The sequence below is a fragment of the Notothenia rossii genome (assembly GCF_949606895.1).
Source record: "Notothenia rossii genome assembly, contig: scaffold_238, whole genome shotgun sequence".
NCBI classification, from domain to species: domain Eukaryota; kingdom Metazoa; phylum Chordata; class Actinopteri; order Perciformes; family Nototheniidae; genus Notothenia; species Notothenia rossii.
The window spans coordinates 28993-43992 of record NW_027639522.1 but is presented as its reverse complement, the minus strand read 5'-3'; the positions used below and the strand labels follow the sequence as shown (position 1 = coordinate 43992).

General features: G+C 41.5%; 1 protein-coding gene across 3 annotated transcripts in view; it reads left to right on the top strand.

The window, feature by feature from the left end:
* LOC307027725 (uncharacterized protein) overlaps positions 1–4606 on the top strand; it is a 21596-nt gene extending 16990 nt beyond the window's left edge. For all 3 annotated transcript variants that reach the window (XM_079696019.1, XM_079696021.1, XM_079696020.1), the window contains 2 exons: positions 1–240; positions 4151–4606. The exon at positions 1–240 is cut by the window's left edge. In XM_079696019.1, coding sequence (XP_079552145.1) covers positions 1–240; positions 4151–4174 — 264 coding nt within the window. In that variant the 3' untranslated portion in view covers positions 4175–4606. The remainder of the gene's footprint in view (positions 241–4150) is intronic.
* Positions 4607–15000: the final 10394 nt, after the last annotated feature.

The following is a 15000-nucleotide window of genomic DNA, read 5'->3' as shown; positions in this document are numbered from 1 at the left end:
CCTGGAGGGGGAGAAAAAGAGGAAGGAGATGTGTTCCGGAAAGACGGAGAAACACCTGAGAAACACGAAACCAACGAAGAAGAAGAAGTGGAGTCGAAGGTCAGTGTAGAGTCCAGAGAGGAAGAGAAGAAGAAGAAGAAGGAGGAGGAAGAGGAGGGAGACTCGTCTTCATCAGGGAAGACGGGGGAGGAAGACAAACAGGAAGCAGCTACAAACACCGAGAGCACAGAAGAAGAAAAGGTGATTCTGATTTAAACTATAAAACTTAAAATACATAAATCTTACATTTGAGTTTTTTAATGTTCTTTATTTCTGATTTGAACGTGCTGCTTGTTTAGCTGTTAGTAAGGCAGTGTGTCGGGCTACGGGGTTAAAGGTCAGGACAGACGGAAACTGCATTTTCTTTAAAGTGTAAGTCGTAACTTTCCAGGAAACTTTTAAATAAATTCCGATGAAAGAAATCAAAAATCATCTGAGATTTCAAAGTTGAATTTTTTATGACAGAAAATGTAATTCAAGAAAAGCAAATGAAAAAAATAGAATATTATACAAAAAAACAAATAATAATACCTGTTTTATTAAAGCCAGTAATTTAGGGGATAGATACCAGAATGTTTCCCTCGGAGAATATCAAACTATCAGAAGAGAATCCCATCATTTATTCACCGGAGGAAAGTAAAGATTTGTGCTAAAAAAAAGAATGAAACCAATAATGAACTCTGACAGACGGAGCGTGAGAGCGTCACCTCAACAGCTTCGTCTGCACAACTTTTAACAAGACATACAGAGGAGGGAAATGGACTGAAATGAGAGAGAGAGAGAGACACTGCTCTCCAAACACCAATCACAGTCAAACGCATTATAACACAATGTAAAGACAACTATTTACAACATTGGGAAGAAGAAACTAAAAGCCAAAGTAGATTAGAATGTTACCTGGCTCTAAACAGAGAGTATGAGCTGGCAGAGTATCTCTCTACTGTCAGAGATAGAAAGCAGAGACAGATCCTAACCAAGTACAGGCTCAGTGACCACAAACTGGCAATCGAAACAGGAAGACTCAAAAGATCCTGGCAACCAAAAGAGAACAGAACATGTGGTCACTGTACGACAGGTGAGACTGAGACAGAGATGCACTTCCTCCTGAAGTGCCAAACATTCAACGAAGTAAGGAGCATTTATTGGAACAAGTTGAACTCTGTAATCCCAGGTTTCAAGGAGGTTGATGACCTCTCAAGACTGAGAGTACTCCTAGGAGAAGGAGACAAGGCACACCTTGCTGCCCAATATGTATACACATGCCACAACCTGAGGGACAGTGAATGAGACTCACACACACACACACACACACACACACACACACACACACACACACACACACACACACACACACACACACACACACACACACACACACACACACACACACACACACACACACACACACACGTGTTGAAATGTAATTGTATCACTGTATATATATATCATCAATAATATGTAAAAATTTGAAATGTCTGTTAATGTTGTTAATTATTTTGTATTGTGATGCTTTGGCAACATTGTTTAATTTAACTTTCATGCCAATAAAGCCCCTTTGAATTGAATTGAATTGAATTGAGAGAGAGAGAGAGAGAGAGAGAGAGAGAGAGAGAGAGAGAGAGAGAGAGAGAGAGAGAGAACACTAAGAAGGGAGACAGGTAACAAGAGAGAGAGAGAGAGAGAGAGAACACTAAGAAGAGAGACAGGTAACAAGAGAGAGAGAGAGAACACTAAGAAGAGAGACAGGTAACAAGAGAGAGAGAGAGAGAGAGAGAACACTAAGAAGAGAGACAGGTAACAAGAGAGAGAGAGAGAGAGAGAGAACACTAAGAAGAGAGACAGGTAACAAGAGAGAGAGAGAGAGAGAGAGAGAACACTAAGAAGAGAGACAGGTAACAAGAGAGAGAGAGAGAACACTAAGAAGAGAGACAGGTAACAAGAGAGAGAGAGAGAGAGAGAGAACACTAAGAAGAGAGACAGGTAACAAGAGAGAGAGAGAGAGAGAGAGAGAACACTAAGAAGAGAGACAGGTAACAAGAGAGAGAGAGAGAGAACACTAAGAAGAGAGACAGGTAACAAGAGAGAGAGAGAGAGAGAGAGAGAGAGAGAGAACACTAAGAAGAGAGACAGGTAACAAGAGAGAGAGAGAGAGAGAGAGAACACTAAGAAGAGAGACAGGTAACAAGAGAGAGAGAGAGAGAGAGAGAGAGAGAGAGAGAACACTAAGAAGAGAGACAGGTAACAAGAGAGAGAGAGAGAGAGAGAGAGAACACTAAGAAGAGAGACAGGTAACAAGAGAGAGAGAGAGAGAGAGAGAACACTAAGAAGAGAGACAGGTAACAAGAGAGAGAGAGAGAACACTAAGAAGAGAGACAGGTAACAAGAGAGAGAGAGAGAGAACACTAAGAAGAGAGACAGGTAACAAGAGAGAGAGAGAGAGAACACTAAGAAGAGAGACAGGTAACAAGAGAGAGAGAGAGAGAACACTAAGAAGAGAGACAGGTAACAAGAGAGAGAGAGAGAGAGAGAGAGAGAGAGAGAGAACACTAAGAAGAGAGACAGGTAACAAGAGAGAGAGAGAGAGAACACTAAGAAGAGAGACAGGTAACAAGAGAGAGAGAGAGAGAGAACACTAAGAAGAGAGACAGGTAACAAGAGAGAGAGAGAGAGAGAGAGAGAGAGAGAGAACACTAAGAAGGGAGACAGGTAACAAGAGAGAGAGAGAGAGAGAGAGAGAGAGAACACTAAGAAGAGAGACAGGTAACAAGAGAGAGAGAGAGAGAACACTAAGAAGAGAGAGAGAGAGAGAGAGAGAGAGAGAGAGAGAGAGAGAGAGAGAACACTAAGAAGAGAGACAGGTAACAAGAGAGAGAGAGAGAGAGAGAGAGAGAACACTAAGAAGAGAGACAGGTAACAAGAGAGAGAGAGAGAGAGAGAGAGAGAGAGAGAGAGAGAGAGAACACTAAGAAGGGAGACAGGTAACAAGAGAGAGAGAGAGAGAGAGAGAGAGAGAGAGAGAGAGAGAACACTAAGAAGGGAGACAGGTAACAAGAGAGAGAGAGAGAGAGAGAACACTAAGAAGGGAGACAGGTAACAAGAGAGAGAGAGAGAGAGAGAGAACACTAAGAAGGGAGACAGGTAACAAGAGAGAGAGAGAGAGAGAGAGAGAACACTAAGAAGGGAGACAGGTAACAAGAGAGAGAGAGAGAGAGAGAGAGAGAGAACACTAAGAAGGGAGACAGGTAACAAGAGAGAGAGAGAGAGAGAGAGAGAGAGAGAGAGAGAGAGAGAGAGAGAGAGAGCATCTTTGTTCTTTAATGTGTCGTTTTTAGGATGTTTGGAACATTCAGTCTCTCACCACGTCTCTCACCCTGTCTCTCACCCTGTCTCTCACCACGTCTCTCACCCTTTCTCTCACCCTGTCTCTCACCACGTCTCTCACCCTGTCTCTCACCACGTCTCTCACCACGTCTCTCACCCTGTCTCTCACCACGTCTCTCACCCTGTCTCTCACCCTGTCTCTCACCCTGTCTCTCACCCTGCCTCTCACCACGTCTCTCACCCTGTCTCTCACCACGTCTCTCACCCTGCCTCTCACCACGTCTCTCAGCCTGTCTCTCTAAAGAGTGTCGTGTACACTGAGTGTGACCTCCTGACTCTGAACAGCTTTACACAGAAACAATGTGTTAATCAGATCAGAGCTTAATCAGATCTCAGCACGCAGGGAAACCCTCAGTGATCAGTAACCCCGTACGCTCCCAGAGGAACGACAGTTCACCAAAACGAACCCCTTAAAGTCAGCATTTAGCGGGATACAAAACTAGAATATTGTTCTGAGATAAAGTAAATCAAATGAAAACCAAATGTTATCATGAAGTCAAAATGTGAGTTTAAAAAACATGATTGAAGTCAACATTTTAAGAGACAAAAACTAAAATAAAATTCTGAGATAAAATGCATCTCTAATGAATAAGGTGGAAGTCAAATAAATGCTCTGATATTAAACTCAGTAATATACCAGAAACAAACAGCGACTCTCTAAGATGATAAAGTAATACATCTGTTAGAATCAGCGTGCTCTGTGAAGCTAAGCCGTTGTCTTTGTCCTCAGGAGACGTCCAGTTCGTCCCGGTGAGGATCCAGAAGCTCTGCCCCTGGGGGGCGGGGAGGGAAACCCTGCAGCAGCGTAACAAGCCACGCCTCTCTGAGCGTGAAGCCGTGAACACGTGAAACTCTTATGTGTGTACGAGGAAACGCTGGTGCATTCTGGGAGTTTAACGGCTGCTTCAGAAACTCCTGGATCTGTTTTTACTAACCGACTGTTTTATATCACTGTGATGCTTCCTCAAGATGTTCCTAATCTCTGTACGTTGGTTTTGAGTTGTGCTACCAAATGTTAAAGTTTCATGATATTGAAATAACCCGAAGCCTCATTCCAAACATTAATGAAAAATACTTTTAAATAACCTTTTTAATAAGAAGCAGGAAGAGGCTCTAAAATCTGTGTTTCCATCGTCACATTGTTCCTTGAGTTTGAAACTGGAATTAAAAATGCATATTTTCTCTATGTTGACGTTTATCGGCTCTTTCTTGTGTTTCTGACATCGGCTCTTTTTAAGATCTGATTATGAGAAGTGACTTTAGCCGTCAGAGGAACTCACCGGACTAAAACGTAAAATACAGCTTCAGAACTCGTGAGAAATGACCAAAGAAGATCGAAACAAAAATTCAAAAAAAAAAGACCTCAAAGTATTCCAGTATTTTCGAGCGTTTCAAAGCTAGAGTTCCACAAGGTTTTATTCATGTTTCTGGTAATGCTAAAGCTAGCTCCGTGACATTAGCTCTTCACTATAAACGAGACAAAAAGACCCCGAAGTGTCTTGTTTTTGTACCTTTTTAAAGACTCAATACTTCAAATATTTGTCTTTTGTTTATCTGTGGTGTTAAATCTCAACAAAAAAAACTAAATACCCAAAGAGTATTCCTGTATTTTAAACACGAAAGACCCACGAGCTTTATTTATGTTATGCTAATGCTCACACTAGCTCCGTGACATCTCTTCACAATAAAACAGACAAATTGAATAGAAAATACCCCAAAAGTATTCCTGTATTTTCTACCATTTAAAGGCTAGATATCCACAGGGTTCATTGTATTGTTATGCTAATGCTAACCCTAGCTCTGTGATGTTTACTTTCCACAATAATAGAGACAAACTGACAAAGTGTTCTTCATTTTTAGAAATTAAAGACCCACAAGTTTATTTGTGTTTATGCCAATGCTAGCTCTGTGACATTACATTACATGTTACTCGTTAGACACTTTTATCCAAAGCGACTTACAGTACATACCCAGTACTGTGGGCAATCCCCCCAGGAGCAGTTTGGGGTGAAGTGTCTCAGGGACACAACGACATGCTGACATTATCTCTTTACAACAAAAGAGACAAAAGTGTTTCTGTATTTTCTACCGTTTTAGGGGCTGAAGACCTTAAAGGATCATTTGATTTCGATGCTCACGCTAACCCTGACTCCGTGGGTTCATCCCTCCACAATAAAAGACACAAAAGGTGATTTAGTGCTGAAAGTAAACAGTTTAGCGCCCGGTGATGACGACAGGGTTTTCCATGTTGACAGGACTCTGCGTTAATCTGCGGAAACACGGAGAGGGAACCTGGCGCGCACTTTAAATCTGATTCTGATCATCTGTTTGATCCTCTCAATCACTGCGGAGAAGAAACAGAACATGGCTCTAACTGGACATGTTTCCACGTAAAAGTAAAAGCCTATCTTGATCGCACAGACATTTCCCCCTCCTGTCTCTGCACTGAGGGATTTCAAAAATAAAGCCCTCGAATTAAACGCTAAATATACCTTGGCATCATTTAAGGTTCTCTCCAGTGAGATATTGGTCCAGAAGTTTCTCTAGATCGTAGTTAAGTGCAGTCCTGCATCTTCTTAATCTTCAACATAGGCTGACACGCTCACAAAGCAAGGGTTTTTCAAAATAAAGCGCAAGATAATAATAATAATTCATTTATTTTATATAGGCTCTCAAGGTCGCCGTACAAACACATAAAACAAACGTACATTAGAACTACTAATAGAAACAAGATGGACATGGACCGGCACGCCTATACAGCGAGTCAAAATAAAGCTTCTGCATTCATTCAGAAGATTTATTTTGAAAATTCTCATTGTGTATGTCAGTCCCCTGGGTCTGAACACTGTGATTGGCTTGTGGGAATAGAGACGATGTGATTGGAGGGCTCAGCGCAGTGAGATGGATGACAAATAATGAGTATTTTTTGTAAGTGTCTTTTGATGCTGTACTTTTTACGGAAGTAAACATTTTAAATCAGGAGTTTTACTTGAAGTGGAGTACTTTAACACCTTAGTATCTGAGGACTTCTTCCAACACTTACTTTATTAAAGACAGGTGAACAGGGTCACAAATAATATAACCAGTGCTTGAATTGGAATAAAAAAGGTGCCAGTACTCTAAATCAGCAATGGTAAAGTGCTATTTTTATAAGTGGGGAGTGGACCTGACACCCTCTAGTCTAGGGGGGTCCGGGGGCATGCTCCCCCGGGAACATTGTTTTTTAAATATTGAAGTTAGATGCAACAATCTGGTGCACTTTGAGAGCAAAATGAAGAGATATATGGATACCTCTCAACATCCACAATGAAACAACTGTAAACAGATTTACTTTTTCTTTATGGATATAAAAGAAAGTAAAGCTTGACTCCTACTGGCTGGTTAAATGACTCCTCGTCCCTGAGGCCACTACCAGTTTTTTGTGCCATTTTGCTGGATTTATTTGTCAATAGCGTTGCTGCACAAAGTGATAGCCCTCTAGTTTAAATCTACTACCCAAAAAGAAACATATGGAGATGGGTTACTATTTAAAATAAATTGCAAATCTATTTGGGAACAGTGGGGCCGGGCCTCAAATCCTATAGGGGGGTCCGGGGGCATGCTCCCCCGGTAAGATTTTTTTTAAATGTTGGACTTAAATGCATCAATCTGGTGCACTTTGAGGGGGAAATAAAGAGACTACACCCATATGAAACAAAAATGTATACATTTAAATAATCATAAAATCATAAGTACATGGCCATAACCAATAACATACAATATCCAATATGAAAAAACATTGAAACTTGTTTATTTATTTGTTTTTGATTCATTTATAGTTGTGAGTGTGTCTGGGCTCCTGAATCGGCCTCTCCTGTCTCCCTCCTCTCCCTCCTCTCCTCTTTGAGGCAACAGCAAAGACTAGTTTTAGCTCTCAACAAGTTTATCTTACCTTTTTTCACCTAGTTAACATTTTGTTTGTATTATTCATGCATATTTTACTAATCACTACCCCCTCAAATGGAAATATGTGTTTACATAGATGCTGACCGAACCGTTTGAGACCCACTGAGATAACTTAAACTAAGTTAACTATCTAAAGACTCAGAGAGTAATTTACCTCACCAGAGCTGTAGTTATCAGCCTCTCAGTCTGACAGCAAAGGACTCTCCCTCCACCTTGTTGTTGAAACAGCTCCTTATATCCGTTAGCGCAGCTAGCTAGCACCAGATGCTAACAACAATACACGTAACCGGTGCGCGCGCTTTCTCGCTCGCTCGCGCCACACACACACCAACACACACCCTCCCGAGCTTGAATGACACACAGAGAGCAATAGAGGGCATTAGTATGATCTGTATGAAAGTGGCAATGTCGGCAGGCCACGTCATGTAGACAGCCAGTCACCCTCTGTGAGGCAGAGTCAGACCCACATTTGCGCTGCGTTGCGTTTACAATATATAGCCTACGTATATTGCCGGCGGCTGAGTACCGGCATTTTACTGAGTACCGGCACCTTGCCGGTACTCAGTAAGAAGTGCCGGTACCACATGGGTAAAAATCAGAAGTGCTGGTACTGCGTACCGGTGAGTACCGGCCCAATTCAAGCACTGAATATAACAGATATCACCTTGAAACCCCCACTTCATCTCTGACATTAACACAATTAGTTCTTATATTAAGTTTCCTAACATGTGAGGCGTTATTTAATATGAGCTCATTTGCATATTTTCCATCACAGAAATGGCAGATTCTGGATTGTGAATGTTGGATTTCTCTCTTTGTATCCCTCCAAAAATCCACAGTGTGAATGTTGGATCTATATAAATGTCTTTATATTATTTAATAGTGTAACATTTATTTTCTTGCTGTTTATTATTATTATCATTTCTTTACATGTATTCTTAGTTAGTGTCATAAGTTAAAGTAGTTTCTATGCTTTTATTTTGAAGGCATAATGTCATTGTATATATTGGAGACAGGTGGAGGTTGGAGCCAGAGCACTAGTAGACAAACGGTTTCAAGCCACACAAAAGAAAGCCATAGGAACGGCTTAAAGGAAAGAGGTATAGGAAACCTGTTCATTGTATTTTGTTATAGGAATAAAATGCACAACGGAGAATCTTGTCTGGACCTGGATCATTGCCCTGCCGCTGTATTATTTTAAGCTAATTATCTGTTTTAGTTCTATGTGATTTTGGCCGCTACAGTGATGAAGGGGTTAGTTTTGCTGCAGAGGGTGAACTCTCGTTCCTGTGGGAGCGTACGGGGTTACTGATCACTGAGGGTTTCCCTGCGTGCTGAGATCTGATTAACCTCTGATCTGATTAACGCATTGTTTCTGTGTAAAGCTGTTCAGAGTCAGGAGGTCACACTCAGTGTACACGACAGCCTTTAAAGAGACAGGGTGGAGAGACGTGGTGATAGGCAATGAAAGACTGTGAATGTTCCAAATATCCTAAAAACTACAAATTAAAGAACAAAAATGGTCTGAAAAATGTCAGCTGTTTTCAGTTTGGTCAGAAATGCTGCTTTTCTTTCTCGATATTCTCCGTGGACTTTTAGTCTCTCTCTCTCTCTCTCTCTCTCTCTCGGCGGCATCAATACAGACATCTGAGCACAGTCGACCCGACACGTCAAGACAAACGATGAAGTAGAGAAAACTGGATTTGTTTTTTAAGTTTGGGACTAAAGCTGAAGGTTTTGAGGTTATTTCAAAAATAATTCCTCTACCAGGAATCAGTCTGTCTAACGGTACAAAACTCAAACACAGCCATTGTTCGATCAACCCTAACCCGAGACTACAGTTATGTTTACAGGGGAAATATTCTCATTTTTAATATGTTTATTGGTATTCAGCCCCCCCCCAAGTGAAATGAGTCTAGAACCATCACTGGACAGCGTTTCTCACCACTAACAGAGGAGATGTTCCTCTTGATTGGACTGACACACTTACACAGCGAAGATTTTCAAAATAAAGCTTCAGCGGTAAATGCCAAGTGTGTCGTGACAAGGCTCAAAGCTTTCCTGGGACAGCTTTACCGAGACGTCTCACCTCAAAACAAGTTCAAGTTGGACATGGAACAACACTTATACACAAAGGGTTTTCAAAATAAAGCTTCAGAGGAGGACAGGACTGAAACCTCTCCCTTACACAGCGAGGATTTTCAAAAATAAAGCTCCTGAATAATTATGGAATGTCTAACCCGAAACCAGCAACGATTTCTCAAATGTTTCCAGAAGTTTCTCTAAATTGTGATGAAGCAGAGTCCTGTTTCTTCTGCAGATTGGACATGGGTGGACACAAAGCAAGGTTTTTCAGAATAAAGCTTCTGAATGAAACCCAATAAAAGGCTCTCAGGAGGAAATGTTCTCAAAAGACACATTTTTCCAGATTCTCTCAGCATTAAAGAGAAGACGTTCCTGTTAATTGGACTAAAGCAGAGTCCGAGGTGTCAGTCACACAGCGAGGATTTTCAAAATAAAGCTCGTCACTGCACCCCTCTATTATGATACTGTACTAAGTAGTATCCCTCTGTGGGACTCATAAAGGTATTCTGATTCTGAACCTCTCGGTCTGCTGGAGGACAGGTGAGTCCGTTATGTAACCCCCAGTCAGGTAAAGCCTCTTGGCTCGGCCTCTGTCCAGAACAATCTCATTAGGAAGTTATTCCAGGAGCCTCCTTGATTCCTGCTGCAGGATCCAAGAGGGTTAGAGCGTCCTGAGGTTTGCTCTGCAGACTCCTGCAGCTGCACTGGATTTACCACCAATTCTGGGTGTTTTTGGTGAATCCATCAGGCTTCTTTTGTTGTTCTTCAGACGCCCAGGTCTTTCTGAAACCTTCCCCTCTCCCCCAACTCCTGGGTCCCGGTGTCTTTGTTCTTTCCCCCCGCCGCGATGGGGAACCACGGTTCGAACCTAGACGATATCCTGGCAGAGGACATGCACCACTGGTACAACAAGTTCATGAAGGAGTCTCCGTCGGGTCTGATCACGCTGTTCGAGCTGAAGGCCATCCTGGGTCTGAAGGGCATGACGGAGAACGCCAACAGCTACGTGGACCAGGTCTTCTTCACCTTCGACATGGACGGGGTGCGTTCACACAACACTCACAAAATTAAACGCTAGATACTGTATGTCGGGTTCAGATGTGGCAAAAGTAGTACCATCCTTTACTCACGTAGAAGTACAGATACTCGTGTTTTAAAATACTCTGGTGAAAGTAGAAGTACTGACTAAACTTCTTTCCTCAAGTCAAAGTAAAGAGGCTTTGAAATGTACTTCAGTAAAAAGTACCCATAACTAGCAGCTGTTTTAAAGAGTACCTGACCTCCCTTTATATTAATAGAACAATAATGTCATTGTTAGCTAATGAATGTTTCCATGGTGACCAACGGCAACATGACAACGTTTCCATTGGTCCCTCTTCTTTAGAGAAGACCAGGAAATGATGGATACACGGATCGTGTTCAAATCAATAGGCACGCAATGACTCTAAATAATAATGATCACGCCACCAAACACACATTCAGACTAAAGGAACCAGCCTGTTTGGAAAATGAGAGAAGTAGAAAGTACAGGTATTTGGGTTCAACATGTGAGAAGTAGAAAGTACAGGTATTTGAGTTCAACATGTAAGAAGTAGAAAGTACAGGTATTTGTGTTCAACATGTAAGAAGTAGAAAGTACAGGTATTTGTGTTCAACATGTGAGAAGTAGAAAGTACAGGTATTTGAGTTCAACATGTAAGAAGTAGAAAGTACAGGTATTTGTGTTCAACATGTGAGAAGTAGAAAGTACAGGTATTTGAGTTCAACATGTGAGAAGTAGAAAGTACAGGTATTTGTGTTCAACATGTAAGAAGTAGAAAGTACAGGTATTTGTGTTCAACATGTAAGAAGTAGAAAGTACAGGTATTTGTGTTCAACATGTAAGAAGTAGAAAGTACAGGTATTTGAGTTCAACATGTAAGAAGTAGAAAGTACAGGTATTTGAGTTCAACATGTAAGAAGTAGAAAGTACAGGTATTAGTGTTCAACATGTAAGAAGTAGAAAGTACAGGTATTTGAGTTCAACATGTAAGAAGTAGAAAGTACAGGTATTTGTGTTCAACATGTAAGAAGTAGAAAGTACAGGTATTTGTGTTCAACATGTAAGAAGTAGAAAGTACAGGTATTTGAGTTCAACATGTAAGAAGTAGAAAGTACAGGTATTTGAGTTCAACATGTAAGAAGTAGAAAGTACAGGTATTTGAGTTCAACATGTAAGAAGTAGAAAGTACAGGTATTTGTGTTCAACATGTAAGAAGTAGAAAGTACAGGTATTTGAGTTCAACATGTGAGAAGTAGAAAGTACAGGTATTTGTGTTCAACATGTAAGAAGTAGAAAGTACAGGTATTTGAGTTCAACATGTAAGAAGTAGAAAGTACAGGTATTTGTGTTCAACATTTAAGAAGTCAACGTTAAAAGTGGTCAGAAAAATAAGTAGTGGAGTAAAGTACTGATTCCAGAAAAATGTACTTAAGTACAGTAACAAAGTATTTGTACTCCACTACTTCCCTCCTCTGGTTGGGTCATGATGCGAGCTCTCTCAGGTAGTGAGATATGGTTTCTCTAAACCGAACTAAACTAAGTCCTGTATCTGCTTCACCTGGCAGGTCAAATGGTCAAAGCTTTCCTGTAATGTTAAATACTTTTATACATAACGGGTTTTCACAAAGTTTCTATCCATAAAATACGTTTTCAAGTTCTTCTAAATGACTCCAACATTGCAATGATTTTGTCTTGAGGCGGTAAGAAGTCGATGTTCAGAATCAAACGCTAGATATGTCGGGTTAGGATGCGAGTTCTCTCCAGGGAGATATGGTTTCTCTAAATTGTACTAACGCTCTGTATCTGCTTCCCCTTCAACATGGATGGGGTGCGTTAAAAAGTATTCTCCAGTGAAATATTTCCAGAAGTGTTCCTAAATCAAACTGAGGTAGAGTCCTGTATCTGCTTCCCTTTAGACGGGGTGCGTTCACACACTCACACAGCAGGGGCTTCAGAATCAAATGCTAGATATGTCGGGTCATGATGTGAGTTCTCTAGATATAGTTTCTCTAAACCGTACTCAGGTCCTGGATCTGCTTCACCTTGCACACGGAGGGGGTGCGTTCACACAAAATCAAACCCTAGATATGTGATGGACGGACTTCATCATGGAACTTCTCTCTAGTGACATATTTCCAGAAGTGTTCCTAAATCAAAACTATTGTTAGATATTCCTCCGACAGGAATCTGATTTAATCCAATGAAGACGAACGAGTTTTTGTTTGAAAGTCAGAAAATATGGAAAAATATGGAATTTGAGGAAAAGATGTCCTCCAGACAAGACATACTGTATTTAGCTTCATTTTGAAAACCTGGCTGTGTCGGTGTTAGCGCTCCATGCTCACGGTGTAGAGACACAGGACTCCGAGTACAACTTACAGAAACTTGTGGAAACATTTGAGATATTTTTGCTGCTTTTTCACAAGAAAAACATATTGAAATTTGAAATGCTAAGTGTGTCCTGGCAGGTAAACGGGTCAAAGCTTTTCCTAATACTTCCATCCTCGTGTATCATGTCGTCCTGTAGTAAACACACTCTACGTTTGTTCTCGTCTTGAAATGGAAGGAAGTCGACGTTCAAGATAAGCATCATTTTCCTTGTGTTAAAAGTAAAATATAAAGAAGCTCATTTGGATTTGGATTAACAAAGAGTAAGGCAGCAGGTTGGAGAGGCATGACTGATTTTAACTTTATGAGGTATTGTTTAATATTTCCATGGAGGAAATACAGGTTTAAATAAATTAAATATCTGGAGAAAAAAAAAGATATTTAAAAAAAAGTCTTGATAATGTCGAGAAGTTTTAATATTTAATGGAATAAAGTCTGTTAATGCATACGTGTTGTTCACACTACATGTCAATAGGGTAAAACAATATAACTAACAGGTATCACTATGACCCCCCCACCCCCCCACTTCATTACTGACATGAACCCAGTTATCTTTTATATAACAAGTTCTCTGACAGGCAGGGCCGTCCCTGCCTACAGGCCGACCATGCAGACTGCGTGGGGTCTCATCTTGCGGAGGGCTCATCTTGCGGAGGCCTCATCTTGCGGGGGGCTCCTCTGCGTGGGGCCTCATCTTGCGGAGGGCTCCTCTGCGTGGGGTCTCATCTTGCGGGGGGCTCCTCTGCGTGGGGCCTCATCTTGCGGAGGCCTCATCTTGCGGAGGGCTCCTCTGCGTGGGGCCTCATCTTGCGGAGGCCTCATCTTGCGGAGGGCTCCTCTGCGTGGGGCCTCATCTCGCGGGGGGCTCCTATGCGGCTCAATTAGTGTGGCGCGGCACGGTTTTGCCGCTGCGAGGCTCCACTAGCACCCCGTCGCTCGCGAAACAGAGGGCCTCATCATAGAACTTCCTGTGGGGCCTCATCTTGCGGGGGGCTCCTATGCGGCTCAATTAGTGTGGCGCGGCACGGTTTTGCCGCTGCGAGGCTCCACTAGCACCCCGTCGCTCGCGAAACAGAGGGCCTCATCATAGAACTTCCCGTGGGGCCTCATGTTGGCCAGGGAAAGCCCTGCTGACAGGTTATGTTTAAATACGCGAATGAGGCGACATGTGATGCTAATGCTAATGCTAATAGGAGAAATCTGCAAAAAAAACGAACAGACAACGTTAGTAAAAGTAAACCCTGGGTGCGGATTTTAAGTGTAAAGTATCCTTGAAGCCTTTAATGGAAAGTTAGAGAAGCTCCATCTGCTGTGTTTTGTTTACAGTGTGGAGCTATATTACAAGACTTCACATTACATGTCATTTGTTAGACGCTTTTATCCAAAGCAACTTACATACACTCAGTACTGGGGTGAAGTGTCTTCAGGGACACAGCTACCTGATTCAAAGTCTAGCACACTATCCACTGGGACACAGCCGCCCTATATTAAAAGTGTGTAAACTAGTTTCTCTATAAAACCTGAAATTGAATGTGATAAAAGTAAACACACAGATATATTGTAAACATATAAAGGTTTGGTTCCAGAAGTTAGTTTTTTATTTATATGTGAACGTACACACATTTGAGATTTTGGGAGGACTTTTTGTCCAGTCCCCACTTTGTCATAAAGCCATGTATGAGTGTAAATGGACCATTTCATTTTAAAGTTCAGTTAAGAAAAGTAGGATAAAGGTTGGGTTACAGCATTTAATTGTGAGGGTTAGAATAAAGGGGCTAGAGAAGGCATGTATCCCTTTAAGGGGCCTCACATGTGTGGAAAAACAAACATGTGTGTGTGGGTGTTTATAAATCAAAAACAAAAATGAAGGTCAGAATTTAAATACTGTAGATATTTGCAAAAAAAATACAAGACATACGGAATTCAATTTTTAGTAACAGGGAAAAAAAGTCGTGAACATTTTATTTTGAAATAGATAGATAACCCTCAGTAGGAGGGACCGTAGGACCAGATTGAATTTGACCAAAGACCTCGTGCAGAGATCAGAGTGCAAGTCAGATGTCTGAATGAGGACAAAGATAGCCGTTGCAGCACTTTCATTGGCTCTCTGTCTGAGTGGG